Source organism: Corylus avellana, chromosome ca2 (genome assembly GCF_901000735.1).
Source record: "Corylus avellana chromosome ca2, CavTom2PMs-1.0".
In the NCBI taxonomy this organism is placed as follows: domain Eukaryota; kingdom Viridiplantae; phylum Streptophyta; class Magnoliopsida; order Fagales; family Betulaceae; genus Corylus; species Corylus avellana.
This window is the reverse complement of record NC_081542.1, coordinates 32,758,723-32,785,721: the sequence shown is the minus strand read 5'-3', so window position 1 is coordinate 32,785,721 and position 26,999 is coordinate 32,758,723. Positions and strand designations below refer to the sequence as shown.

At 38.5% G+C, this 26,999-nt stretch overlaps 1 protein-coding gene across 3 annotated transcripts in view; it reads left to right on the top strand.

The window, feature by feature from the left end:
- The window catches only part of LOC132168837 (vacuolar protein sorting-associated protein 54, chloroplastic), a 69,730-nt gene that overhangs the window by 8,262 nt on the left and 34,469 nt on the right, over window positions 1-26,999 (top strand). Inside the window, exons 4-14 of one of the 3 annotated variants that reach the window (XM_059579894.1) lie at window positions 4,720-4,837; window positions 6,052-6,126; window positions 17,524-17,680; window positions 17,876-17,964; window positions 18,787-19,040; window positions 20,066-20,237; window positions 20,334-20,417; window positions 20,507-20,928; window positions 21,248-21,401; window positions 21,916-21,997; window positions 25,950-26,191. In XM_059579894.1, coding sequence (XP_059435877.1) covers window positions 4,720-4,837; window positions 6,052-6,126; window positions 17,524-17,680; window positions 17,876-17,964; window positions 18,787-19,040; window positions 20,066-20,237; window positions 20,334-20,417; window positions 20,507-20,928; window positions 21,248-21,401; window positions 21,916-21,997; window positions 25,950-26,191 — 1,849 coding nt within the window. Of the gene's footprint in view, window positions 1-4,719; window positions 4,838-6,048; window positions 6,127-17,523; window positions 17,681-17,875; window positions 17,965-18,786; window positions 19,041-20,065; window positions 20,238-20,333; window positions 20,418-20,506; window positions 20,929-21,247; window positions 21,402-21,915; window positions 21,998-25,949; window positions 26,192-26,999 lie in introns of all 3 variants that reach the window. The other 2 variants (XM_059579893.1, XM_059579895.1) reach the window with 2 other exon arrangements.

The window sequence follows — 26,999 nt, the reverse complement described above, 5'->3', positions numbered from 1 at the left end:
CTTTTGACTGGTTTCTCTGTGAGAGAAAGGGTCTTCTCAGAGTTGGTGGTTTCTCTCTCTTTATTAGCTGATGATACTTTGATTTTATGTGAAGCTTCTCTCGAGCAAATCCGTTATTTGCGCCTTATACTCTTATGTTTTGAAGCTGTTTCGGGTTTGAGAGTTAATCTTGGAAAGTCAGTAATTGTGGCTATTGGTGAGGTGGAGAACATTGGGGCTTTAGCTTATATCCTTGGGTGTAGTGTTGCTGCTTTGCCTATGAAGTATTTGGGTCTGCCTCTTGGGGCATCGTATAAGGATACGGTTATGTGGAATGATGTGACTGAAAAGACGGAGCGTCAGATGGCTGGTTGGAAGGGAATGTATCTTTCTAAGGGAGGCCGATTAACTCTCATTAAGAGTATATTGTCTAATCTTCCGACTTACTTTTTGTCTCTGTTTCCTATTCCTATGAGTGTAGCAAAAAGGCCTGAGAAAGTCCAAAGAGATTTCTTGTGGAGAGGGATGGGAGATGAGCCTAAGCTGCATCTTGTAAGTTGGAATCAAGTCTGTCGTCCCTTGCGCTCCGGTGGTCTTGGCATTTGGAAGATGCATAAGTTTAACCAAGCTCTCTTGGGGAAATGGATTTGGAGATATGCAAATGAGAGTGAGGCTCTTTGGTACAAGATTATCAAAGCCAAGTATGAAGATTAGGATGGTGGATGGTGTATGAAGGAGGTTTCGGGCTCTCATGGTGTGGTTTTATGGAAGCATATCTGACAAGTTGGAACTTTTTTGCCAAAGGTATTCGGTTTGAAGTGGGGGTGGGTTCGAAAGTTCGTTTCTGCCATGAGAATTGGTGTGGGGAACAATCTTTGAAGCATGCCTTTCCTTCCCTGTTCAGTATTGCTAGATGCAAAGAAGCTTGGGTGAAGGATAATTTTACTTGGAGGAATGGGGTCGTCGAGTGGAATGTCATTTTTGTGCGGCCTGTCCAGGATTTGGAGATGGATATGGTCCTTTCTTTCTTTGATTGGTTGTACTCTTGTAAGATCTCCCTTGGTATTGTGGATCGTATTTGCTGGTCCTCTTCCAAGAAGGGTAAGTTCGAGGTGAAGTCATTCTATAAGGCCTTGTCCAACTTCGACCATGAGGTGTTTCCTTGGAAGAGTATTTGGTATACTAAGGTGCTGTTGCGAGTGGCTTTTTTCGGGTGGACTGTGGCCCCCAGCAAAATTCTGACTCACGATAATTTGCGTAAGAGGAATTTTGTGCTAGTGGAATGGTGCTGTATGCGTAAGAAGAACGGAGAGTCAGTCGATCATCTTCTTCTTCACTGCGAGATTGCAAGTGCTCTTTGGCATACTATTTTTAGTCGGTTTGGGTTGCTTTGGGTTATGCCTTGCAGGGTAAGGGACTTGTTCGATTGTTGGTGGACAGGAGGGCGTTCTCGAAGTGCGGTTGTGTGGAAGATGATTCCTTTGTCTTATGTGGTGTTTATGGAGCGAAAGAAATGCTAGATGCTTTGAAAATTCTACTAGGACTTTAGAGGAACTTATTCATTTTTTCTTTTTTACTCTTTATTCTTGGACGGCCGCTTGGCTAGCTTCTTTAGTGATTAGTTTTTCTGACTTTCTCTTTCATTTTTCTTCCTCTTAGGCGCTCTCTATTTATACTTCCCGTGTATTTGGGTTGCGCCCCTCTTCTCTTTTGTTTTATATCAACATTACTTACCAAAAAATAAAAAATAGCAATCAAAATTTAGGACCATTTACACTCTCAAAACCCAAAGGAACAACCTACAACAAACTACCCCGCACATTGTTTGACTTTTTCAACCACTCTCCTATCCCACATAAGTAGATTCCCAATGAATGCCCCTCTAGAATTTAAGCAACACTGACCCACATATTGGTAACCCTACAAACTATGCCCAAGACTACAAGGCATGCTCCAATTTAGTTTTCTGAAAACAAACAACATCTGCCTTCCACTCTTTGAGTAAATTGCGGCCCTTGGGCATTTGTCCCCTCATTCAAGATAACAACTTAGGCTTAATAAAGAATAAAAAAAACCCTCATCTTAACTCTGTCTCAACTAGAACTTCCACCATTAAAAAATCATAGTTGATAATGGAAGCCATTCTTTTTAATTATCTTTTACCTCTATTAACTCATTTGGTGTTGGAAGCCAATTCCTTCTAATAATGACTTGCTTCGAAGGCTGTAAATAAGGCCATGAGCTTGCCTTCAAACCCCTCACATGATAGCCGCATCTGACGATAAAAACCCATCACTTTTTGCAGTACTCAATTTGATGTCACTGGTTCTTAACAATCAAGTTCTTCGATTACACAAGGGGGAAAGAATTCAAAGGTTCATAGAAAATAGGCTCCTGTAAACTTCCAAATCTGGGTGTGACAGTGCCTTGTCTCCACAATGCGTGGACAATTATCTTCTACACAACCCAATTCGAACCCAACATTGACTCTCTCTCTTCCCGCCCCCTACCTAGAAAGAGAAGGTAAAAGGAAAGGATCAAAGCCTCAACAAGGGACCCATTTCCTCCCGCTTTCCACGAGAACCCAATAAGGGGACTTTGAAGATGCCTTAGTGCCTAATTGACCCATACTAAGTACAATAGACATATCTTGGGCTATCGCATTAGCTTTAGTAGCCCGAATGCCGTTAGCAACTAGCCATGTCGACGCTAAAATTCACATGCCTGACAAGGCTAGGCATCCTCCCAAGACTAGAATCCATAATAGTGGAACTAGGGCTAGAAATTTTTGACTTGATTTGCCAACCCGACATGAACTATTGCTAGTTACGGTTGAGAAGTTTGACCCGTTTAATTGAATGGGTCGAGTTAGGGTTGACCTATATAATCTTTATATTTATACTTCGATGTGACTTGAACCAGACATGCTATTTAGGGTTGACAATTTGTTACTCTACTTGCGAACCCAACATGACCTAACACGAAATTAGCTGGTTAGAGTTGAGTGATTTGACCCCTTTAATTAAATGGGTTGGGTTAGGGTTAACTTATATAGTCTTATATTTATGCTTAGACACGACCCAAACTTGATATGTGAACATGAATTGTCACCCGTAACTGGAACCAAAATCGGGATGCCTAGAGGTGGAGACTGTTAGCACTACTTAAATCCCTAGTAACTGCTGAACTTGGGTGTTGGGGGATAGACTATGATTGCTCAACCTTGCCGACTAATGAGGTTACATATGAGTCTCCCTTAGTAACTAAGTCATTGGAGTGGAGGCTCTTGCTAAAGGAGGGTGCTTGAAGTGCTAGTGGCGGCTGGGAATCCTAAACCAACGTTGACAGTAGACCGCTATCGAGAGACTCTTTATTGAGATACCCCTCAAGATGCTTAGATTCTCTTTTTGATCTCCATCCGAAAGAGTGGCATTGCCTCTAGGGAGTTCCTTCAAAGTTATCGGGGCGATAGTGGGATGAGTCGAATGAGTACTCAAGCTCGCGTTTGCACCTGAGCTCGCAGAGTATGCCCTAATGCTCCTCACTTTCCACATGAGATTTAGATCTGGGCTGAAATAGTTGATGGGCTCAAATGATACAAGGCGGTAAATTTACTTTTTGTAAGATCATAATATCTAATAAACTTGAATGATATAACTATAAGTATAATTAAGTTATTACTTACGAAAAAAATAATAATTAACTAATAATTAGCATAGATTTATAAAAAGCTATAAAATTGTAGTGATGGTGTTTAGTCTGTCTGAGACAAGAATAAGTTAATCAACCTGCTTGTTTGAATTTGTTTTAAAAAATAAATGAACTTTGCTTGAATATGTAATCTATCTTTGTTGAGGGCTTGAGCTCGTCTCACACTTGAAATAAAATTAAATAAATCAATTTTGAACTTTTAATATTTGGCTCGACTTGGCTCGATTACAACATCCAATGTACTTGAGTTATTTCTCTTAATTTTATTGCTCAATAAAATGTATATTTACTATTCAAATGAATATCATATTTTTGCATACTGTTTTTTAACAATTTTCCTTTTTCCCCTCCGCAAATTGGCTCTGTATTTATATATTTTGACTAGTGAAGAATTTATTGACAACAGCCAGTTTAACCCAAAAACTGGGTTTATCCCGTGGAATTAAGTTTTAAGAACCATGATTGTTCCTCCATGTGCTGTTTGCTAGGGCCTTTTTTATTTCTGGTGCTCTTTCTTTTAACTGATTTTTCATTGTCTATCAAATAACTTTTGGGAGCTGTTCGATAGAGTGAATCTGGTTATGTGAATAAGCACATGAATACATTATTTTTCTAGTGGGTTTATATCTTTGCCTCATGTATATTTTTTCTTTTGATCTGTTTTTTGGCCAAGGTATAATGCGTTAAAATTTGGAAATTTGGTATGCTTGCCTTAGTTGTATGATTGTTTGGGTTTGTTTTTGAGGTTCTTTTTTTCAGACACTAAATTTTGTTTTGTATATAATCTTTCATAATTTACACCATCTTCTGCATGCCATAATTTCATGAAATACACTTTTCTCGATATATTGGATTTTTAATCAGACCTACGGTTAATTTGGCCCTTTTCTATGACTCAGTTCTGCCAAAACTTAGTATTACTGATTGACATATTGCTTCTTTTCTAGACTAACTATTTCATTTAAATGAAAATAAAAAAGAGATATGAATGTGTACGTCAACAGTAACTGATTACATTTATTCTTGTAGCATTCTTTCAGCAGAATTTATGCGTGCTTCAATACATGATGCTGGAGGTTCAGATGTGGTAATTTTGTCCCAAGTGAAAGCAAGGGCTTCCGTTCCCATAAATGGGAAAGATGATGATGTAAGCTCAGTGGCATATATATATATATATATATAATTTTTAAATTTTTTTCTGCCTTTGAAATTTAATGTACTGATTCTTCTATTTGGTACACTTAACAAATCTTGCATCCGTGCTAGAGATTGTAATGTTCTCCTTTGGGAGCTTTTTACTGATCAGAGGAAACATGTCTTGAATGTCCTTTTCAATTGCTAATATATTCGGGAATACTAGACAATAATATCAAGCCTGTGAAGGCTTTCTAGTTTGGACAATGAAACAAACATTCATCTTAGCTGGAACACTCTGATTCTACTCAAAGTTCTACATTCATTTATAGTTTTTTACATAAAAGGCTGACTGCTGATCCTAATATGCAAGTATCATTGTCTTGGCTACTAATGTTCCATCTTGTTCCACAAGCAGCTGTCAATCATCTACCCAGTGGTGGTTCTGTTTGTTACCTTTTGGGTTAGGATTATCTTCAGTTGTTGCTTATGTTTCAAATTTTTGATGATCACTTGCTTTAGCATAACATCATAATCCCATTTGCACCTATATATTCTTTTCTGCCATATATCTGTTGGGCCTGAAAAATTCGGATAAGGCCATCAAAGGAATATTATATTCTAATATACGTCATAACTGTAATATTATATTCTAATGCTATAAGATTGCCCTCATAGCCGTAATATTATATTCTAATATTCCCAACCATTTTCATAACTAGAACCTCCTTTCTGATTGACAATTCTATTTTTAGCATATCTTAGATTGGAGTTATCTGTCTTCTATTTTATCTACAGCTTCTCCCCTTTCCTCAATTTTCCCCTTCTTGGTAAACATAAATTTGGCTCATAAGTCTGGCTCATACTAGACTCCTCCTGTCGTTCACAACTCTAATGGTTTCGCTATTTGGAGCCTTTGGTGCCTGAAATACAAGATGATTTTTTTACTTGTTTGGTTGGGTGCCTTGATCGTTGCATTCATTTCATTTCCTCGTGTTTAACATGCATACAGTCGCATGTTTTGAAATTTTGGTTCACTGTTTTCTTTCATTGTACAGTTGCTTCTGTATCCTATTTGTTTTGGTTTTGTTTTTTGTATTTGGTTTTTGTTTTTGGTTTTGTTTTTGTTTTTTGTTTTTGACAAGTATTTTATTTAGAATTTTTGTGACTTCCAAGACTAATTTTGGATGAAGCCATGAACTGATAACTGAATTGACATGTCAGCAGGTTAAGTTGGATGAAGAAGAGACCACTAATTTTCGAGATCATCTTCTTCCTGTCATAATTGGATTGCTCAGAACTGTGAGTAATTGTTTGCAGATGTCCTGAGATTGTGTTTAGACTGTTAACTATATTAGTAAGCATTTTTTTTTTTGTGCGCCTATGTCACACATCTTGTTTCTGATAATAGAGTAGGAAAGTTTATTAAGCTGCGAATTTGGTGAAGTTAATGTTGCTTGACTTTGATTAAACATGCCTTTGGCTGTAGTTTCGTGTAAGAGACTGCAATGTCTAAAACATAGGAAGTGTAAGAGTGATCAATACTCTTTCCTTAGTTGTGATAATTATCAGACTCCCATTTCATAGCGATATGTGTTTGGTGTCATTTTCCTATACAGCCCTTGCCCCTTTTTTATTTTATTTTTAAACCATCCATTGAATCTATCGGACCCATGTGTGGGTCTCACATATTCAATGGTGTATTTGCACATCTCTTGTATGGAGATTGACAAGAGATGTGTCAGAGAATGAAACCAAACATTTCTCTTTCATATCCATGCATCATCCTACATGGTAATGCTGGCTGATTACTAAGCCATCAAAAAATGCCTTTTTTGCCTCTCCTCTCTCTCCTTAGCTGTCTGATAGTTTCTCTAGCAATGGCATTAGCGTAGTTTGTTCTTTTTGGTATTCTGCAATGGGTTATTCGAGTTGGCTCTACATGGAAGCTAAGTCATTTGAGTTTGCATTAGAAGAGGGGGTTTTAGTCTTAATGAGTTTTCGAAAGGAGTAAGGGCATCGTGCGCTCTATATCCCTGGTATAGTTAGCGTGAATTGGTTGTTGGCCACCATGGAAGATTTGCTTCTAGCAGAGGCCTTGAAGAAGTTTTTGAGATCCTCTAGGGTAGTTTCTAAAGCCTTTATCGCCCAATGGTGTGTGAAGAAGTTTGGATGATATTTGGTTGTCGCGGAATGTGGAGGCAGCTATTGGAGGGGCTTTGTGGTTGTATGAGAAGGCAGAGGTGGTAGGGGATGGTCAGCATTTGTTCTCGAGTTATGGAAGATCCTTGACATTTTCCAGATATATTTCAGCGATGGTTAAAAAGCTCTTCATCCTAGGGTAACCCTTGGTGGTACTCTTCGTCTCGCTCAAATGTGCGTCCAATGGCATCGGTGGTGTGTGCGCCGACATATGATGTTGATAACTTGATAATAGGTTGTATCTCAAGGTTTTGGTAGGACTGGGGCAGTGTATGACAAGCACCGCATCACTTAGGGAGGGCTACAACCAACCCGATGATACTATGTTGGAAGTGCAAAAGGCCAATGGTCCTGGAGTGCTTGGGGACACATTGAATCTTAGGTTTTGTGCTGGTGAAAAATGCGTAATCATGGGAGCGGTTCAAGGGGTTGTAAGGATGTCAGTGGGGCCCTTCAAAATTTAAGAAACCAGCTAGAGTTGTTAAGAGGGGGAAGTGTACTAGGTTATTGAGAGGTTGGACATGAGCCAAGAGTCATTTGGGTTGGATCTTAACAAGCCGTTGTTTTTTTTTGATAAGTAATAATGATATAAAAAACGCAGAAGTGTTGAAGTCCAATAAACCGGCGAAGGTCCAACGTTCTAAAAAGACCTCTGTTGTAGCCCAAGGCCCAAAATCACTGTCGTTTGGCCAATCTAACTTTGCAAAAAATGGAGTAGCCTGATTGCCCCCTAAGTAAAACGTGCATTTTGGGCCAGGGTTAAATCACTCTTAAGTTGATGGTTAAGTCATGGGTTGGGGTTGCCTCTTCCTCTGGAAAGGGCCTGGGCACAAGCTCTGTCCAGCTTGTTGGTTCTCCAGTAGCTTCACCATTTAGTCTTGTTGACCTCGGTTCTTGTGTGGGAGGTGTTCAGAAGGGGAGTCCGTGGATATTGAGGGTGCAAACATTGAGAATCCTCTCATTGGTGGTGTCTTTGGACAGCCAATCAGCCTTTCTCTCACTCTCCAACCTTTGGATTTCATTGGTGATGAGGCTACAACAGTCGTTCTCAGCTCTTGGCACTCTGACGTGGGTGTTTGTGGTGACGTTTCTAACCCTAAGCTCACTATGAGCTCCCACAAAAAGATCACAAAGACACATAAGCAAACCCATCAAACCATATTATTGCCCTTCCTTCCCCGAGAAGGCCCGCTAGCTATGCCATAGTTAATGGAGCTTTCTAAATTTAGCAGCTCTCTCTTGCTCTTAGTCCGAGGTTGCCCAACCTTTCAATTCCATATCACCTCCTACATCAACGCCAACTCCTCAACACCATCCGGGGGGTGTGCAACCTTATTTGCTCGATGTGTATCCTCTTCCATGACCTTCAAAAACGCCAAATGCTTCTCATCGTGCTTTACACTTTCCCTCAACCATTCAAGCAGCCACTTCTGTGGTTTGGTCAGACCATTTTCCACAGCTATGGCGTTAGAGTTGCAGACCCCCAAAGACAGCCCAAATGCTTTATTAGACCTGAGAACAGCCAGATCAAGCCCCTGCGAACAAGGAGAAGAAGCAGAAACCACCGCATCCTCCACCACCAAGCAAGGAATACTCGCCGGATAGCCCACCTCAGCATTGAGAGTCTCCAATTTAATCCTAGCTGCAGCTCCAATATGAATAGCCTTAGAAGATAGCTGTTTAAAAAACCCAGCAGTAGGCAAGGATTGAAATTGCAACGGAGGAGCATTGAGAATCTCCAACTCCTCCAACACTAAGGAATCTTTCGCCGGCTTGCCCCTGGCTTCCCTAACTCTTCGGTAATATTTCAATAGCTTGGGTAAGAGTCTTTAGCTTTGATGTAGGACGATGTTTACCTGTATTTTCGGTAAAAACGAAAATAAGGAAAATATCAAAAATAATATTGGAGCAGCGCCACTTGATCAGAATTTTATTTGTTCCCAGACAATGGAAATACAAAAGGAAAGATTATCACGATTCCCGCTGATTGTCAATTTTATATTAGGATTTTATTTTATTTTATTAGGACTTTATTTCCTTTAATAGGGTTAGATTTGCTTTAATTATTTTCCTTTCCTTATTAGGATTAGGTTTATTATTGTTACTAGGATTATGTTTACTTTCCTACTAGGATTAGATTTACTTTCTCTACTAAGATTAGATTTACTTTTTTCTACTAGAAGTAGGTTTACTTTCTCTACAAGTATTTATCTTCTATAAATAGGCTTGTTTATTATGTAAAATTCAACTCATTGAATTATTATCAAATTAGAGAATTCTTTCTCAAATATTCTGCGGAGTTTTATCTTTCTTTTAGCTTGCGGGCTTGTTTTTATTTTTTGGGGTATAAGACAAAGACGCTTCTCCTTGCAGAATCAAGGATGCTGCTCTTTGATTAGTTACTTTAATCTTTCGCTACGTCAGTTGGTATCAGAGCAGGCTTTATCTTGATCATGGCCTATCAGCCCAACGGTGACAAACTTCTCCAACAACGCTGCTTGTAGGGGAGAGGCTCTTTCAAGAGCCAAATTCATGGGGTATCCAAGCTGGCATTATCCGGATTCGATGGCCAACTTATACTACAACAACTTCTATAACGACGCCGTTTGTGAGAGAGATGTTTCGAGATCTGACTACTAGCGATACATCAAGCGATTAGAGGCTCCTTTGAGAGCTGAATTCCAAGAGCTCCGGCAGACGGCGCAGATGATGCAAAAAGAGGTGCGCCAGTTGTGCGAGTCGTTTGAACGCAGGCAGATGCGTGCCCATTGGAATCACAGAGACACCCGGGAGTACCAGATGAATATCGATCTCCCTTCATTCGATGGTTATTTTCACATTGAAGATTACCTTGACTGGATAATGGAGGTAGAAAGATTCTTTGAGTACATGTGTATTCCGGAAGAAAAGAAGGTGAAGTTGGTGGCTTATAAGCTCAAAGGTGGAGCATCCGCTTGGTGGGAATGGTCGAAGCTCTCTCGATCTAGGGAAGGAAAAAGACTCGTGACATCTTGGCCCAAGATGAAGTGGTTACTCAATGCTCGGTTCCTACCACCATATGACTATGGGATTCGAAGGGAACCCGTTCGGTATCCTTATGTTGACCGATTCCGTGAGGATGACGTAAGCCACTTTCGTCATGTCCATAATCATCTTCAAAACTCTCCAAATAGGTCCTTCACCTATGAAGAGAATTTTAATTATGGTGAAGAAGTTGTGGAAGATGTTAAGTTGGTTGAAGAAGTAGAGTTGTTGTCAGAGAAAACATATGTGCAGCCACCATCATTGATTCCAATGATTACATCAATGGAGGAACAGCTACCGCCTCCTCCACCACAAGTGCAACTTCCTCCACCACAGTTGCAAACTCCTTCATCACAAGTGCAACCTTCTCCACCACAGATGCAACCTCCTCCCCCACAGGTGCAACTCATCACGATCACCACAAAAATTGGCGATCCTTTGGAAGATAACGGTGAAGTTGAAGATGACGTCCATGAAGAAATTGTTGGGGGAATTTTTATGGAAAAGGACGAAAAGGAGAAAATGTGTGAAATCTATGTAGATTTCTCCAAATATATTTATGCAGAGGAGCTGCGCATGCCATGTCCTAAAGAAAACTCGAGGACGACTTTTTTTCAAGTGGGGGTGTCTGATGTAGGACGATATTTACCTATATTTTCGGTAAAAACGAAAATAAGAAAAATATCAAAAATAATATTGGAGCAGCGCCACTTGATCAGAATTTTATCCGTTTTCAGACAATGGAAGTACAAAAGGCAAGATTGTCACGATTCCCGCTGATTGTCAATTTTATATTAGGATTTTATTTAATTTTATTTGGACTTTATTTCATTTCCTTAATAGGGTTAGATTTGCTTTAATTTTTTTTCTTTCCTTATTAGGATTAGGTTTATTATTGTTACTAGGATTATGTTTACTTTCCTACTAGGATTAAATTTACTTTCTCTACTAGGATTAGATTTACTTTTTCCTACTAGAAGTAGGTTTACTTTCTCTGCAAGTATTTATCTTCTATAAATAGGCTTGTTTATTATGTAAAACTCAACTCATTGAATTATTATCAAATCAGAGAATTATTTCTCAAATACTCTCCGGAGTTTTATCTTTCTTTTAGCCTGCTGGTTTTTTTTATCTTTTTGGGTAGAAGACGAAGACACTTCTCCTTGCAGAATCAAAGATGCTGCTATTTGATTAGTTACCTTAATCTTCCGCTACGTTAAGCTTGTGTCTTGTGGAAAATGAAGGAATTTCGTCATCATGTGAGGTTATCGTGTGAGGGTTTTGAAGAGGAGCTCATGGCTTTTCTTATAGCCATCGAAGCAAGTTGCTTCCAGATGGATTCAGCCTCTAGCTCTTTTTTTGATCAGTAATGATGATATAAAACAAAAGTGCAGAGGGGTGCAACCCATATACACGGGAAGTATAAAAGGAGAGCGCTTAAGAGGGAGAAAAATGAAAGAGAAAGTAAAAAAAAACTAATCACTAAAGGAGCTAGCCAAGCGGCCGTCCAAGAGTAAAGAGTGAAAAAGAAAAAATGAATAAGTTCCTCTAAAGTCCTAGTGGAATTTTCAAAGCATCTAACATTTCTTTCGCTCCATAAACACCACATACGACAAAGAGGGATCATCTTCCACACAACCGCACTTCGAGAATGCCCTCCAGTCCACCAGCAATCGAACAAGTCCCTTACCCTGCAAGGCATAACCCAAAGCATCCCAAACCTGGTTAATAGAGAGAACAAAGAATTAACATGATTGTCTTGTACTTAATTTATGATTTTAAAGGTGGTAGTTCTAGCTGGGGTAGAGCTAAAGGGATGGGTTTCTTTGATTTCTTTTGAACCCTAAATTGCTATCTTGGAATGTGAGAGGGTTGAATGAGGGATAAATGCCTAAAAGTGAGCAATTTGACAGAGAGTGGAAGGGAAATGTTATCCATTTTCAATAAACTAACCTTGAGGATGTCTTATAGCATTGTTCGTAATTTGTGGGGTGGCCAACACGTGGATTGATGTTGTTTAGATTCGAGAGGGTCTTCTGGTGGGATCTTGCTTATGTGAGAGATGTGAAGTTTGCTTTTGTCAAGCTTTAGTGGAGTTCTCAGATTTTCATTTTTGATCAGGGTCTCATGGATATTCCCCATGTAGGTGGAATTTTTACATGGTCGAATAATCGGGATCTTCCCTCTTGATATAGAATTGATAGATTTCTCGTCTTTCTTGATTGGGAAGCCTAGTTTCTTGAATTGTCTCAGAAGAGGTTGCCTAAAACCTAGTTTCTTGAATTTAGCGAGGAAGGGAAGTCTTTGTCGGTGAGCGGGGGTAGTAACAAAGTTGGGAGATTCCTGGAGGTGGTTGCCTATTTGGAGGACGAACGGAAAGGTATCATTTGGATCCTAGAGGCCCGTTCTGGGCGGGGTTGGCGGTGGTTCATGGTGGAGCTGCGTTCATTGCTGGCTGCGTAGGCGAGTTCTCCAGGGTTTTCGAATTATGAGAGTTCCTCTCCGGGGATAAAAGATGGACAGTCTTTCGTCGAAGCGTTGCGCTCTTCTTCCTGCGAGGTGGCAGACATTGCTGGGGCGCGGCTTCTTTTGTCGCAGGAGATTGACTTGTTCCCGGTGGCGAGCTGTTTCGAGATGGGGAACGCTGGAGTGGAAATACGATTCGCGATGGATTGTTACGAAATGGAGAAAGCTCATCCTTTGATTGAGCAAAGCTTCTCGTCTCCGGTGGCGGCGGCAGCTAAGGTTAGAAGGAACAAGTCGATGAGGCGATTAGGGTTTTTCTGTGATAAGTTGGACCGAATCCTTGGCGGGCTGGGTGAGAAGCCCAAAGGTGCGGATTAGGGTTGCTTTTTTGGGTTATGATGGGCATACTTCTGGGTCAGTTTCCGGGTCGGTTTCAGGGTCGGCTGTGGTTCAAATTCCCATTTGCGGCCCTATTTTGGATCCCGATTCGCTGGAATTGTCGGAGCTTCTTGACGATGCCGATAAGTTCAGCGATGGGTTTTTGTTGCACTCAGATAAGTCTTCCCCGGAGTCTCTTGGGTTTGCTAAGAATGTTCAAATTGGGGATTTTGGACGGAAATCTTCCCCGGCGACTCTTGTGGCAGTTTCTGTTTCTCCGGCGAGGCTTTGGCACAGTTTGAGGGATGACGCTACTGCTCCTATGGTGGTGGCTACTGTTTCTTCGGTGGCTTCTGTTTCGCCTGTGAATCAGTTCTCTTTTCCTCCGGTGATTCCTGCGGTTGCTTCTACTTATCCGGCGAGGCTTCAGTGCAGGATGAGGGATGAGGCTTCTGTTCCTCCGGTGGTGGCTACTGTTCCTCCGGTGATGGCTATTGTTCCTCCAGTTTTCTCTTTTCCTCCTGCACCTGCCAAAGTTTTGATAGATAAACAATCCTATGTTTCCAAGTCTAATTTGGGGTATACACGGAGAGCGAAGGATAAGGAAGCTAAACAGCTACATAAGAAAAAGATGCTGTTGGGGGTGAAGAATTTGGAATGCTCCGATAACTTTGAGGCTAGGGGCGGTGGCTCGAGTAGGGTTAGGGATGTGGGGTGATCATGTGAGTTGTTGGGTTCTGTGGGTTAGCCTTTGTGTAGGGTGTTTTGAGTTCTTGGGTGGATCTTTTTGGGTTCCTTGTGGGTGCTCCTTGGGAGCTTAGGGTTTTTTATTGGGTGTTTAGACGCACTCTTTTATACTCCCTATGTAATCGTGTTGCGCCCCTTTTGGGTTTTTGATATATACAATTTTACCTATCAAAAAAAAGAGGTTGCCTAAACTTTGTCGGATAATTTCCCCATTCTTCTTGATTGTAGAGGCATTCACGGAGGTAGAAGGTATTTTAGGTTTGAGAATGTGCGGTTAAAAATTAGAGAGTTTTGTGGATAGGGAGAAATAGTGGTGGACTTCTTACCGCTTTTAAGATTCTCTCATTTTTGCTCACAAACTTAGGGCATTTAAAACTAATTCAAGACTCTGTAATGCGGAGGTGTTTCGGAATGTAGAGAGATAGAAAAAGCTTATTTTAAATGAATTACGAATTCCTGATGGTTTGGAATAAGAGAGTGCTTTATGTGATGAGTAGATATTGAGGATGGATAAAGCTGTTAGTGATTTGGAGAGGACATGGAAGAGGTGAATTAGAGGTAGAAATTGAAGGCATTATGGTTAAGAGAGGGTGGCAAGTAAACAAAGTTCTTCCATCTAGTGTCCAACTCGAATAGAAGAAAGAACTGGATTGAATCTTTGTTGGTTAATGGTACAGTTTCTTCCGATCATACTGAGATTAGAGAGCACATTGTGTAGTTTACTAATAATAGTTTGTTTATCAAAAAGTGCGACTGGTGACCTAACTTGGATGGCATTTCTCTTGACTCCTTTGGTGTGGTTGAGGCCATATGGTTGTAGTGGGCATTTGAGGTGGATGAGGTATTTGGGGTGATGAAATCTCTGAAACACTGATAAGGCCTTGGGCCCTAACGGTTTTACCATGGTGTTCTTACAAGCTTGTTGGGATGTCTTAAAGAAGATATAATGAATGTTTTTCATTATTAACACCAAAAGCAAGTTTGAAAGAAGTCTTAATGCTAATTTCATTGGTCTTATTTTGAACAAATCAGTGGCCATTGATATTAAGAATTTTTGTCCTATTAGCCTAGTGGGTGGAGTTTACAAAATTGTTACCAAATTTCTAGCTAACATGTTGAAAGTGGTTGTGGAGAAGATTATATATGCAAGCCTTAGAACACGTTCATTAGGGTTATGCAGGTTCTAGATTTCATTCTCATAGCTATGCCTTAATAGCAAGATCAGGTCTGGAGAGATAGGTGTGTGCTTTGCAAATTGGATATTGAAAAAGCTAATGATCATGTTTTTTTGTTGTTGAAATAAGTAATTCAATCTCATTGAAAAGCGCAAAGGGGTGCAAGCCGAGTACACATGAGGTATACAAGATAGTTGTGTGGAAGATGGTTCCTCTCTGCCTCATGTGGTGCATTTGGAACGAGAGAAATGCAAGAAGTTTTGAAGACTTGGCTAGGAATTTAGAGGACCTTATGCATTTTTTCTTGTACACCCTCTTCACTTGGACTGCTAGTTGGCTTGCGCCTATGGTGATCAGCTTCTAAGATTTTCTTTTTATGTTCTCTTCTTCTTTTTCTTTTTCTTAGTCGCTCTCTTGTATATTCCCGGTGTACTAGGGTTGCGCCCCTCTGCACCTTTGATATATATATCTTTATTTATCAAAAAAAAAAAGATAGATCCCTTAAAAGGGAGAAAAAGAAGAATACAAGTCCACAAATTCAGTAAAATTAGAAAACTGAGGACTATTGTACGCCATCATCCAAGCATAAAGAGCTTTGACCATAACGGTCTTTAGCTCTACAACCGAAATCTCAAATCTTCAAAGTTTTTTGCATTCCGCTCTCTTCAAATGCACCACATTAGACACATAGGTGCCATTTTTCAAGCTTCTAAAATGTTACGACCCATTTTAGAATGTTACGACTCATGGGAGTGGTACTCCCATTTATTCCTCTATATTCACGTCCCAACTGTGGTATACCCGAAGGGTGAAGGAAAAAGTCACAAAGCAGCTGCATAAGAACAAGGACATGCTTACTGAGGTTGTGGTTGATTCTTCGGTGGAAGGGAAGGAGGGCTATTCTGATAGGGGGCTTGATGCGATGAATCTCACTCCCGTTGTGGGGTTGTCTTGGGGAGTTGAAGACAAAAAACTTCGGGACCTTTTTTCCGTCATTGAAAAGAGGGAGCCCGTGGTTGAAGCTTCTGCTCCTAAGGTTAAGGGGATGAGAGAGCTCAAAAATCTGGATTGCTCCATCTCTCCGGTGAAGGGCAGGTGTCGGTGGGGATTTTTGGGGTCGAAAAATGCTTTTTCATTTTCCCCTGAGGTGCACTAGGTTTCCCCTTGAGGTGCACTAGGGCTTTTCTTGGGTGTTTGGTTGGGTCTCTTGTATACCTTCTTGTGCTCTTAGAGGTTTTTCTGGGTTTTTGGTTTGTTAGGGTGTTTGGTTGGGTTCCTTTGTATACATTATTGTGTACTTAGAGGCGCTTTGCGCTTTTTTGATATATATTACATTACTTATCAAAAAAAAAAAAAAATGTTATGACTTCCCAACTGACCTCTCCAGCTAGCCAACAAATTTTTCACTCTTTAAGGCATTGCGCACTCTACACCATAAAGAAGGAAGATCAAAACTCATAATTTCTTGTCACTTCACAATGAAGAAGAAGAAGATGATCTATGGACTCCTCACCAATGTCAACCGTGGTGATGAAGACGACTGTACCCCACTTTGTCTTTGTATACTGCACTACGCTATGCAAATGCTGAACATGTTTAACTTGCATCAACCAAATACAGCAACCCAAAAATGAAAAAAATGAGGAAAACATAGAAATGAAAAAAGAAGAAGAAGAAGTTTAAGCTACCAGAGGCAAGGGAATAATCAACCAAGTTCTGGTACCATGATAAGAGGAAAGAAAATAGAAGATAACGTAACAAAGAAGGGCTGTATCTTACTATCAGCAGCTCTCAATCCATTCCACATATAAGGAGAATTAGTTACAATGATTGGGGAGAATATTCTGAGAATCATAGCTGGTAGGGACAGATTTCCTTCTAGAAGAGTAAAATATATTGTAGCCTAGCATTCTGACAGTTATATTCAATATATACTGCATATGTCCCTTGTATATGTTGTGTTAAGGGACATGACTTTAACTATATTTCATGGTATCTTATTAATATGGGAAAAAACGCTTTTCAGCTTGAGGCTATGAATATTGGAAAGCTAGTATCGTGTGCATGTATTGCCATTGAAGATTGGTCTTTTTGCTAAATATGATTTAAGCGATTTAGGAGACAAGACTTGAGTTTTGTATTTGTATCAAACATCTCAGGAATTTGGTACAAAAATTGTGTAAAAAGAGGCGAAAGCAATGAGTTTTAGAAAAAGAAAAAGGTAAGAAGCCAGAAGTTTTGTTGAAAATAAAACGTATCCTAATATTCGAAAAATCTGCAGTAATCATGAATTCTGTAATATGATAAATGAATGAAGTTAAGCAGACTTTAATAAAGAGTTTGATTTAGTAATTTGGGCCTGCTTGAATTTTTTTTGCAGAACATCTTGGCATGTTAGGTTGGAAATATATTTTTTTGATAAGTAATTTACTCCAAGGAGAGGGGCATGTTTGGTTGGATATATTCAGTATTTTCCTTTTGATCCAAAGTCCATTTGCTGGTTTAAGCTAACCAATGATTCTAGGTGCTTTACATTTGATCAAATTATCGTCAATGTTCTTTACTACATTGTTATTAAACATGTTTACCTTCATCTTTGGAACATAATTATTTTCTATGCTTTGGAATTTATTGTCCACTTTTGAATGGTGAAGTTAGATCTGGATTCAGTTTGGGTAAACATCTGATGTATGGTAACCAATAACAGGCTAAGCTCCCTTCTGTATTGAGGATATATCGTGACACACTTACTGCTGATATGAAAACTGCAATTAAGACTGCAGTTGCAGAGCTGCTTCCTGTTCTTGTTGTCCGGCCATTGGAATCAGATTTCACGCCTGGAGAGCGAACAGTTGATGCAGATGGTGAGAAGTTTCTAAGTTCTAACATTATTAGTCTGTCATGTTTATTAGCAACGAGGCACCTAATGTAATTATTATTTGATCGTATACATTTCTTATATGATTAAATATCTGCCAATCTTCTCTACAGACACAATAGGTTCTTTTGAGCTTGTGTTCTGTTCGTTTCAATCTTTTTGCGGTTGTGTGGTGACTCAGGTGGAGGTGCATCACTCGCAAGCAAGTTGAGGAACCTGTCATCTGAAAGCTTTGTTCAACTTTTGAGTACTATTTTCTTGATTATACGGGTAATGTGTATATGACTATACTTGTATACTTTCTATGCATTTAGGTTAAATTTTAATTGACTGAAACGAAAAAAAGAAAGAAGGAAAATGTTGAGTTTTCCACTTGTAAAGTGCATGCTTCATAATATATATTTTTTGCTTTAGTTCTGAGACTAGAAACTGACCACTACTGACAAGTTTGCTTGAGTGAATTAGCATGTAATATTGATGGTAGTGAGTTAGCATTTAAAGATAGGTTTTGAACATGCCTTTGGTATGGTGACATTGAGGCTTTAAGATGTAAATTCGCAGCTTAACCAATTGATTGAATGTATGACCCAATTACAAAATTTATTTTTTGATATGATTGTAGATTGAAGCTGGTAGTTACTTTGACAAAAAGACTGAAAGTGGCTTGTGATTTGACAATTTAGAGGGGAATGATATAGTTGCCTCAGGGTATTTTGGGTTTCAAGGCTCTTTAATTGGGGTCTTTTTTGTGAGTTTGTAGGTTTTCCTGTGTACTTAGGGGCACCTTACGCTTTTTGTTATATACAACATTACTTATATAAAAAAAATTTAATTGATGTGTTGTTCAGCTACAATGCTCAGCAATGTAACAGCTAGTCAAATTTGTTGAGCAGCTAGTCAAATCCTTAGTTAAAATGGCTACCGGATGTGAAGCCTTTTTTTCTTTGTTTCTTTCTTTTTTTTTTTTTTTTTTTTTGAATTTTTTGCTTTTGGGCTAGCCAAAATAACTTTCCAAAGAAGCATCTAACCTTTCCTTGATAATTTCCATGCAAGTATTGTGTAATATGATTTATTTTCTTCTAGTGAATGCAGGCACATTTAGTGCGGGCTGCCGAAGTGAAAAAGGCCATTGAGTGGATCATGTCCAGCATTGATGGTCACTATGCTGCTGATTCAGTTGCTGCTGCAATTGCACTTGGTGCTGCAACTGCAGAAACATCTCAAGACAGCGAGGGTGAAAGTTCTTTTCTTCTGCCATATTTACCTCAGAGAGCTGCCAAGGTTCCTTCATTTCAGGGAAAAGCAAATGATGCCACAAGTCCCTCAAATATGTCAAGAAATTTCAGGTGAATCCTTGTCCATGGTTATATTTTACAAATTTGTTCACATTTTATGAAACCTTGATTTTTTAAGTTTTGGCACAGAGGTGCTTAGCTATGTGCTCATTTTGTTTGTATGAGATTAAATTTTTACTAGGAATTTCCAAAATTGTTTTTTCCTTGTTACACTTGCACATTATTATCCATTTGAAAATTAATATGGGTGAGGCACAGATGAAAAAACATGATTGTTTTGTTAAGAATGGGGTGGAGGGTGAGGTTGTGGGTTAAAGACATGCTGGGTGTGTGTGTTTAACTTACAGTAAAAAAAGAAAAGAAAATTGTGTTGGTAATGAAATTAACTCATATTATATTGTATTTGTGGGGTCATATATTAAATGACAATGTTGCATGCAGTACATTTGTTATAGTTTCATATATTACTAGCCCAACACAATGCTGCACTACAGCATTTACCTGTTCAATCGTGCAGGTAATGAGTTGTGTTCCCATTGCCATAGTATGGATGTATAAGGTAAATGGTTAAAGAGGATCACAGTTCACATGTTATAACCACTTATACTTGAGCTTCTATGTTTGTTTTATTTTTACTTGAAAAAGATAACATTGCATTTTCTTTTTCGAAAGTACATTCAACTGAACTTCTCATGATCACAAGCTTGTCTTTGTTTATAATAGTTTTAAGTAACCATTATTGTCACATTATGGTATCATCCACTACCAAGGCAGGTAGTGGCAACCAATCTGTCTGCTTTCAAATCAAACTTGTCATGTCATTGCAATGGTCTGTAACTGATGGCCCTCATGGAACTGTATAGCGACTGTTGGGATAGAACATGCAAGATAGGCTGTGAAGCCAGCTCCCAATTCCTTCTTGGAATCCTTCCAGAACCTTATTTCTGGCTCAAATTGGTTGTTTATTATTTGTGGCTCATTTATCAAGTGTTCAGTTTCCAAACTCTGTCCTGACCTTGTATTAAGTGCTTTGGCAAAGAAATATAACATCCTGAACAATGTGGTCCCCCAAACAGGGCTGATGTAATGAGAGAAAACACAGAAGCTGTTTTTGCAGCTTGTGATGCTGCTCATGGAAGATGGGCGAAGCTCCTTGGGGTCCGTGCTCTTATTCATCCCAAGTTGAGACTGCAGGAGTTTTTAAGCATATACAACATCACCCAAGAGTTTATAACTGCTACAGAAAAGGTATTCATGTTCATCTCAGTTTTTTTTTTCTTTTTAAATTGAAGGATACAACTTCTCGTTTATATTTATAATACTGTTTTATGCTAACATAAACAGATTGGTGGAAGGTTGGGATATAGCATACGTGGAACACTGCAGTCTCAGGCGAAAGCCTTTGTTGACTTTCAGCATGAATCTCGAGTTAGTTTTTGATCTTGCTTGCATTCATTAAGTCTATTTCTGGACCCTATGTATGTCATTCTTGACTAATTATTTTGTTGTTATTGTAGATGGCAAAAATTAAGGCAGTGCTTGACCAAGAAACATGGGTGGAAGTAGATGTTCCTGATGAATTTCAGGCCATTGTCACTTCACTTTTTTGTTCTGAAGCATTGATTTCTGAGAACCTCCATGATGCTCAAAATAATGTGGAAACAAGCTACAGTGAAGTGATCACAAACAATGACTTTTCACTCATGGCAGATACTGGACCACGGAAAGCACAGCAGCAAATTGAGGATGCTAATTTTATTGGAGTATCTATAGAGAATGCACATGTGAAATCTACTCCCTTGGCTGAGGCTATTGAAAGAAATAAAGCTGATGCCATAACTAATTCGGCTCATAATAGCAATAATAAAATGAAGGAGCATGTAAAATCTACCTCTCAAACTCTTATGTACAAAGATGTTGGTTATCACATGGTAAACTGGTTAGTTATCTTATTTTACTTTTTTCTTGTTTTTTGTTTTTTTAATCTTTTTTCTTGTCTGCTTTGAAAGAAAAAGTAGTCCGAGTGTAGTTGATACTTCCAGTTTATGTTTAGTTAATGGCATCTATTGGTCTTTATAAAGACCTTTTCATCTATATTATGAGGTGTTTGCTCTGCTTTATATTTTGTGATAACTCAGTTTTATGTGAAATTGTTTTAAGTATTTTCATATTGAGAGTCTCTTCGTGTAATATTAATCTCATGTAAAAACTTTTTATTCTTTATCTGTAATCTTTTTCTTTGTTCTTTTTCCTTCCAGTGGCTTAATATTAGTGAAGATGTTGTCAGAGTTCATTGATATGAACAACTTTTTGCCAGCACTGTCTTCAGAAATTGTTCATCGTGTTGTTGAAATTTTAAAATTTTTCAATACAAGGACATGTCAGCTTGTTCTTGGTGCAGGTGCCATGCAGGTACTAATTTTTTGTCCCAATATAGATGATTTGTGAATTCTCAAAACTTTTCCTTTGTATTTGACGCATAAAAACTCTGAAAGGGTTCAGAATATATAAACTGATATACTTCAAGTACTCTAGGGTTATGCTGTCTTTTTTTTTTTTATATTTTATATTTTATATTTTTTTAGTTCAATATGAATAGTTATCGAAAGACATGTTTATCAAATATAACAGTTTCTTGCGTGCATGTAATGGTACCATGGAATTTTTTGGCGATCTTACTTGCGACTATTTGTCATGTTCAAAAATCCTAAAAGGAATAATGAATGATTTTCCTTTCAATTTTCTATAGGTTTTATTTACAAACCTTGGTCCTTATTGCGTCTTTTATAGAGCAATAAACTATTGTATTTTTCTTTCTTATATGTTAGGCGCCCTTTGTTCTATTTTATCTCATGCTTTCAATGTGAACTCAATTTTGAGGGTGGTCATTGTTGTAACTTTTGATTGGGTTGAAATGGTGTGGCAGGTGTCCGGTTTGAAGTCTATCACGTCTAAACACTTGGCCCTGGCAAGTCAAGTAATCAGTTTTACTTATGCTATTATCCCTGGTAGGTGATAGTAAATTAGCACGCTTCTACTTTTGTGAAATTTGTACCATTGTTGTGAGAATTTGATCCGTATTCATTGGTATATTAGACTCTAATAACAAATTGTTTCTATTCCAGAGCACCTTCTGGTTGAACTCTTAAGTTTCCTGAATGGCAAGTTCTTGGTTGGCTAATTTTGCTTATTAATCTTCTTGTTTTCTTCATTTTCTTCTTGGGGTAGTGGAGGGTGGTTTGGGATACATTGTTCCAGTTGGTCAATGCTCATTTAGTCGAAGAGTGGCTTTTCCATTAGGATTCATTAGCCATTAAGTTCCCAAAATGATGACATTGTAACCATCTTTTGAATTTTTGATGTTTTGGCCCGTATTATTTATTCTCTCTGTCACTCAACCAACAACAGACACTACCCAAAAGCATAAGGAGGGGATAAAGAAGGATGAAGTAAAGTTAGTTTGGACTTGTCATCTCTGAAATTGCTCGAAATCAATTTCACCGCTTCATCATCATCATCATCATCATCATCATACTCATAATCAAATATATGAAAAATACATTGCAAACATGAAGGGATTATACATGATTTATACATTTTTCCATTTGTTGAATGCTCATTTAGTTTAAGAGTGCCTCCTTTATACTTTTCATGTACATGTGTGGTGCCCCCTTTAATTTTCTCTCTCAAATGTATCCTCACTCTTCTTCCTCTCTTTTCAACCAACCACAAACTCTACCCAAAAATGAAAGGAGGAGAGAAAGAATGATTAGGTAAATGTAGTCTCCATCATTTGCCATCATCATCTCAGAATCGTAATCAAATTTATTGAAAATGCTATGTAAACATGAATGGATTATACATTATGTATATATTCTTCCAGTTGTTGAATGCTTATTTAGTCTAAGAGTGCCTCCCTTTATACTTTTCATGTACATGTGTGTTGCCCACCTGTAATGCTCCGGATATAGTGTTACATATCCAAAAGGCTGAAATAAATTTTATTCTAGCAAAGTCTTTCAAGTTTGCGGTTGAGGGGGATCTCTCTCTTACGGATCATTGAAAGAAGCAGGGGTGTTATGCCATCGGTATTTTAAGTAAAGTCAATGTGTATTGGCTGTTTGCTATCCTGGAGGCTCTATCTCAAGTGGAGGGGTTGAAGGAGTTTGTGAAGTCTCTTCTAGGGTTGGAAATAAGGCCAACCTTGCCCAGCGTTTTTCTAACAATCATAGGCGTTTCTTGGCTCTTGAAGAGTATGGAAATTGTGGTCGGAGAAGATTCATTGTTATACTAGAAGGCAGAGAAGGTAAGGGTTGGAGAGGCTTTGCCTTCGAGTTGCTGAAGACTTATATTTTTCTAGTAATTTGTCAGCCCTGGGAATATAGGGTTGTCAACCCTGAAGATTCAAGGTGGTTCTCATTTGACAAACATGGTAATCCATCGGCGTTGTTGCTCAAAGCCTTGAATGAGGCTATAGGTAAGTGGACGTACACAGAGGTGATGGTAGGGTCGAGGCAGACTCGGCAATTACTACAAAGCATAGGGGCACTTTGATGCAAGTGAACTGGTGGCACGAGGTGCCAGAGGTAGGGGAGCGTCTAGGGAAAGCTCAAAGCATCCTTGAAATCCAACCGGTGCTGACGAGTGATTTGGGTGTATACTTGGATTTCTACGCCCTTAAAAACCTATTGGTTTCTCTAAAGGGGGAAGTGGACCATTTAATTGTCATATTAGAGTTGGGCTAGGGTCTTCTTGGCCCCGAGAGTGGTGTAGGCCTTGACAGGGCTGTAGTCGATTAGCTGAAGCCCAAACTCGTTAGGAGGGCCCTTTCTAATTCTTTTGTCGATGCCCAAGTTTGAGATCCCGCCCACTGTTGGTCCAAGCCAATAGGGTGACAACTAAAGGTTTAGGCATGTCTTAATGGGTCATGGTTTAAAAACTAGTATCGTCCCAGATCCAAACCCACTCTTAAGTCGAGAGTCAGAAAGATCGTTGGGGCTGTGGAAAGGGTGAAACAATGGTGGGCTTCTTACCGCTTTCAAGATTCTTTGAGTTTCATTTTGGCGTGCCTAAAAAAAGATGCTTTGGCCAATTTCAAATATATTACGCTTTAGCCCCTTCTCTCCTTCGACCTGTTTCCTCTCTCTCTCTCTCTCTCTCTCTCTCTCATCCAAAGTCTAGCCTTCAAACACCCCACCCCAAAATGAGGGGAGAAGTAAGGGTAAAATAAATTTGGTTTGGACCTTTTATCTTCGAAACTATTTCATTATAATTAGATCATTGAAATATAAAGATTGAGAAGAAGATATAAAAAATATGTAAGATAATTCATGGACGTTGATGTGGTGAACTTGGTGTCCATGGCATGGATGGCAGGCTCCATGTATTTGCAAGGCCCACAATAAAAAGGTGGGTGAACTTGATGTGTGTGTGTGTGAGAAGAGAGAAATAATATACAATTTGATTAAATGGTTATTATGATGATGAAACTGTGAAGCTGGTCCTGGCAATTTGGAAAACGACGAATCAAAGCCGATTTTATTTCATCCTTCTTTATCCTTTTGATTTGGGGTTGTTGGGGTGTGTGGATTGTTGTGTGGGTGGTGAGAAGAGATTAAAGAAGAGAGTGGGGCTGCAGCTGAGAGAGTGAAAGAGAGAGGGTTGATGAAAACAAAGAAGGTAAAACGCCACTAATTTGAAAATGACAACCCAATAGTTAATGTCGGAAGGGTCACATTCATAGCAATTCAAAAGTTCAAGGTGCTACTTGCTAGTTTTGAAACTTGCGGGACCAAACTGACAGAAATGTAAAAGTTTGAATAGCTAAAATGTATTTTAGCCCATCCAAACAAATAAAACAGTGAGTGTTGACATGGAAACATTGTGGATCTACAGTGTTCTTATATTCTATGCTTAAACTAAATCTTACTAGCCGACTAGAAATTATGTAATACAGATGAACTTCAAAATAATTATTTTCATGTTCTATAAGCCGACAAAGGTAAGATTCTCTATTTAACTTCACATACAACTAACTGTTCATGTGGTAATTGTTAATGATGATATAATTAGCTCAAGGTGGGAAATATATATATATTTTTGGGGTGGTGGTGGTGGGGGGAGGAGTGGGAGGTGATATAGGTGCATCTGATTGTGAATAAATGGCTAGGCATACAGATTCATGAAGAATGAAATGTGTCATATATATTGAATCATGCCTTGAACAACCACACACATATATAGACCATGTGTGGCTTGTTTGTTGCCATATGTTGCAGGTGTACTTATTTGAAGCTACATATTGTATATTGTATATTAACATATTAATGGTTGGATTCAGATTTGTAGTAGATCAAGAGAATTGGTGAAAGAACTCCTGTGAAATATAGATCAAGAAAACCACTAATAATGAGATGCATAGAAAGGTTCAATCATATTCATAGACATCTGTTGATCCCTTAGGTTAAATTAGCGGGCGAGGAGCTTATGAGTGTGATAGACTTTTCCTTATTGGTCTTGCTGATATTATAAAACTTTCTTCATAGACATATAAGAAGGTTTACATAACAAATTATCTTTTCCAAAATGAACCCTCACCTTTATCTTTTGTTCAGTGAATAATAGATAAAGTCTGACATTTTGCAATTAGAACAATTGGCTTAGTTCTTTAGCGTTTCGATTTTTTTTTTTTCCCAATAATGTGACCACAATTTAGCATGTTCTCTTTCTTTCTTCACCTATGCTATCTTGACTATATGTTTTCGTGTGTATATATATATATATTTTGATAAGTATATCTATATCTAATCTTTCATTGACTTGACTATTTTTGTTCTTTTGGGCTTTCTTTCTTCATGTTTTGTAAATCAAGAAACATGTAGTCAGTGAATATTTCATTGTCTGTGTTTGACAGAAAACGTTCTTGGATGAGTTATGACTTTTTTCTTTGTCTGGACTAAGATATCAGGAGAATTCTTTTTCTGAAAGTACCTGAGACACGGAAAGCATTATTGCTATCAGAGATTGATCGAGTAGCTCAGGATTTTAAGGTTCACCGAGATGAAATACATACAAAGCTGATTCAGATAATGAGAGAAAGGTTATTGGTTCATCTGCGTGGCTTGCCTCAAATTGTTGAGAGCTGGAATAGACCTGAAGATGCTGACGCACTACCCAGTCAGTTTGCTCGTTCCCTGACCAAGGTAACTTTCTCTCTGCTGGGGTTTTGTTATTTATTACTTGACCTTGAAGAGCACCTTGATTCATCATTATTTACAATTAAAAAGTACTGCTTGCCCAATTTGCATATTACCAAGGAGAAAGTGTGAAAGAATGTGTATGAAGTTCTAAAGAAAACAAAAAATGTTTTGCAATATGGGCATGTTCTTTTTTGGTGACACGCACACATGTATGCTCAATGGGGCCCTCTTTATAAGAAAAAAATGTTACCTATTTTTACTACTATAATTTCTAATGTGAAATTATAATGAGTATGCATTGGACAGTAAGATGCTCACTTTAAAAGATCTCAAAAGATCATGAAAAAAAGAAGATTTTGGCCTTTTCTTATATATATATATATATATATACATATATATATATATATATTTTCGTTTTGCTTAGAAAAAAAGATATATAAAAAAAAGCCTTCTTATTCTTCTGTTTTTTTTTTTTTTTTTTTTTTTTTTTTCATGTTCTTTATGTGCATTCCTGTGTAAAGCCCTAATTCCATTTTTTTTTTGATCGGTAATATCAATTTATTAAAAGCGCAAGGGGCGCAATCCATGTACACAGGAAATATACAAAAAGAGCCCACATATACAAACTTTTAATTGGAAAATAATGCACATAAATCTAGGAATTCCGCAAGCGTTGAAACTTGCGAAGAATGCCACAAAACTCTCCATGAGAAAAGTATTTGAAGCACCCTTTTCTTCAATTCTGTAATGCCAAGTTCACGGTCCTTTAAACTCCGTGCATTCTTCTCTCCATAAGCACCACATTACACAC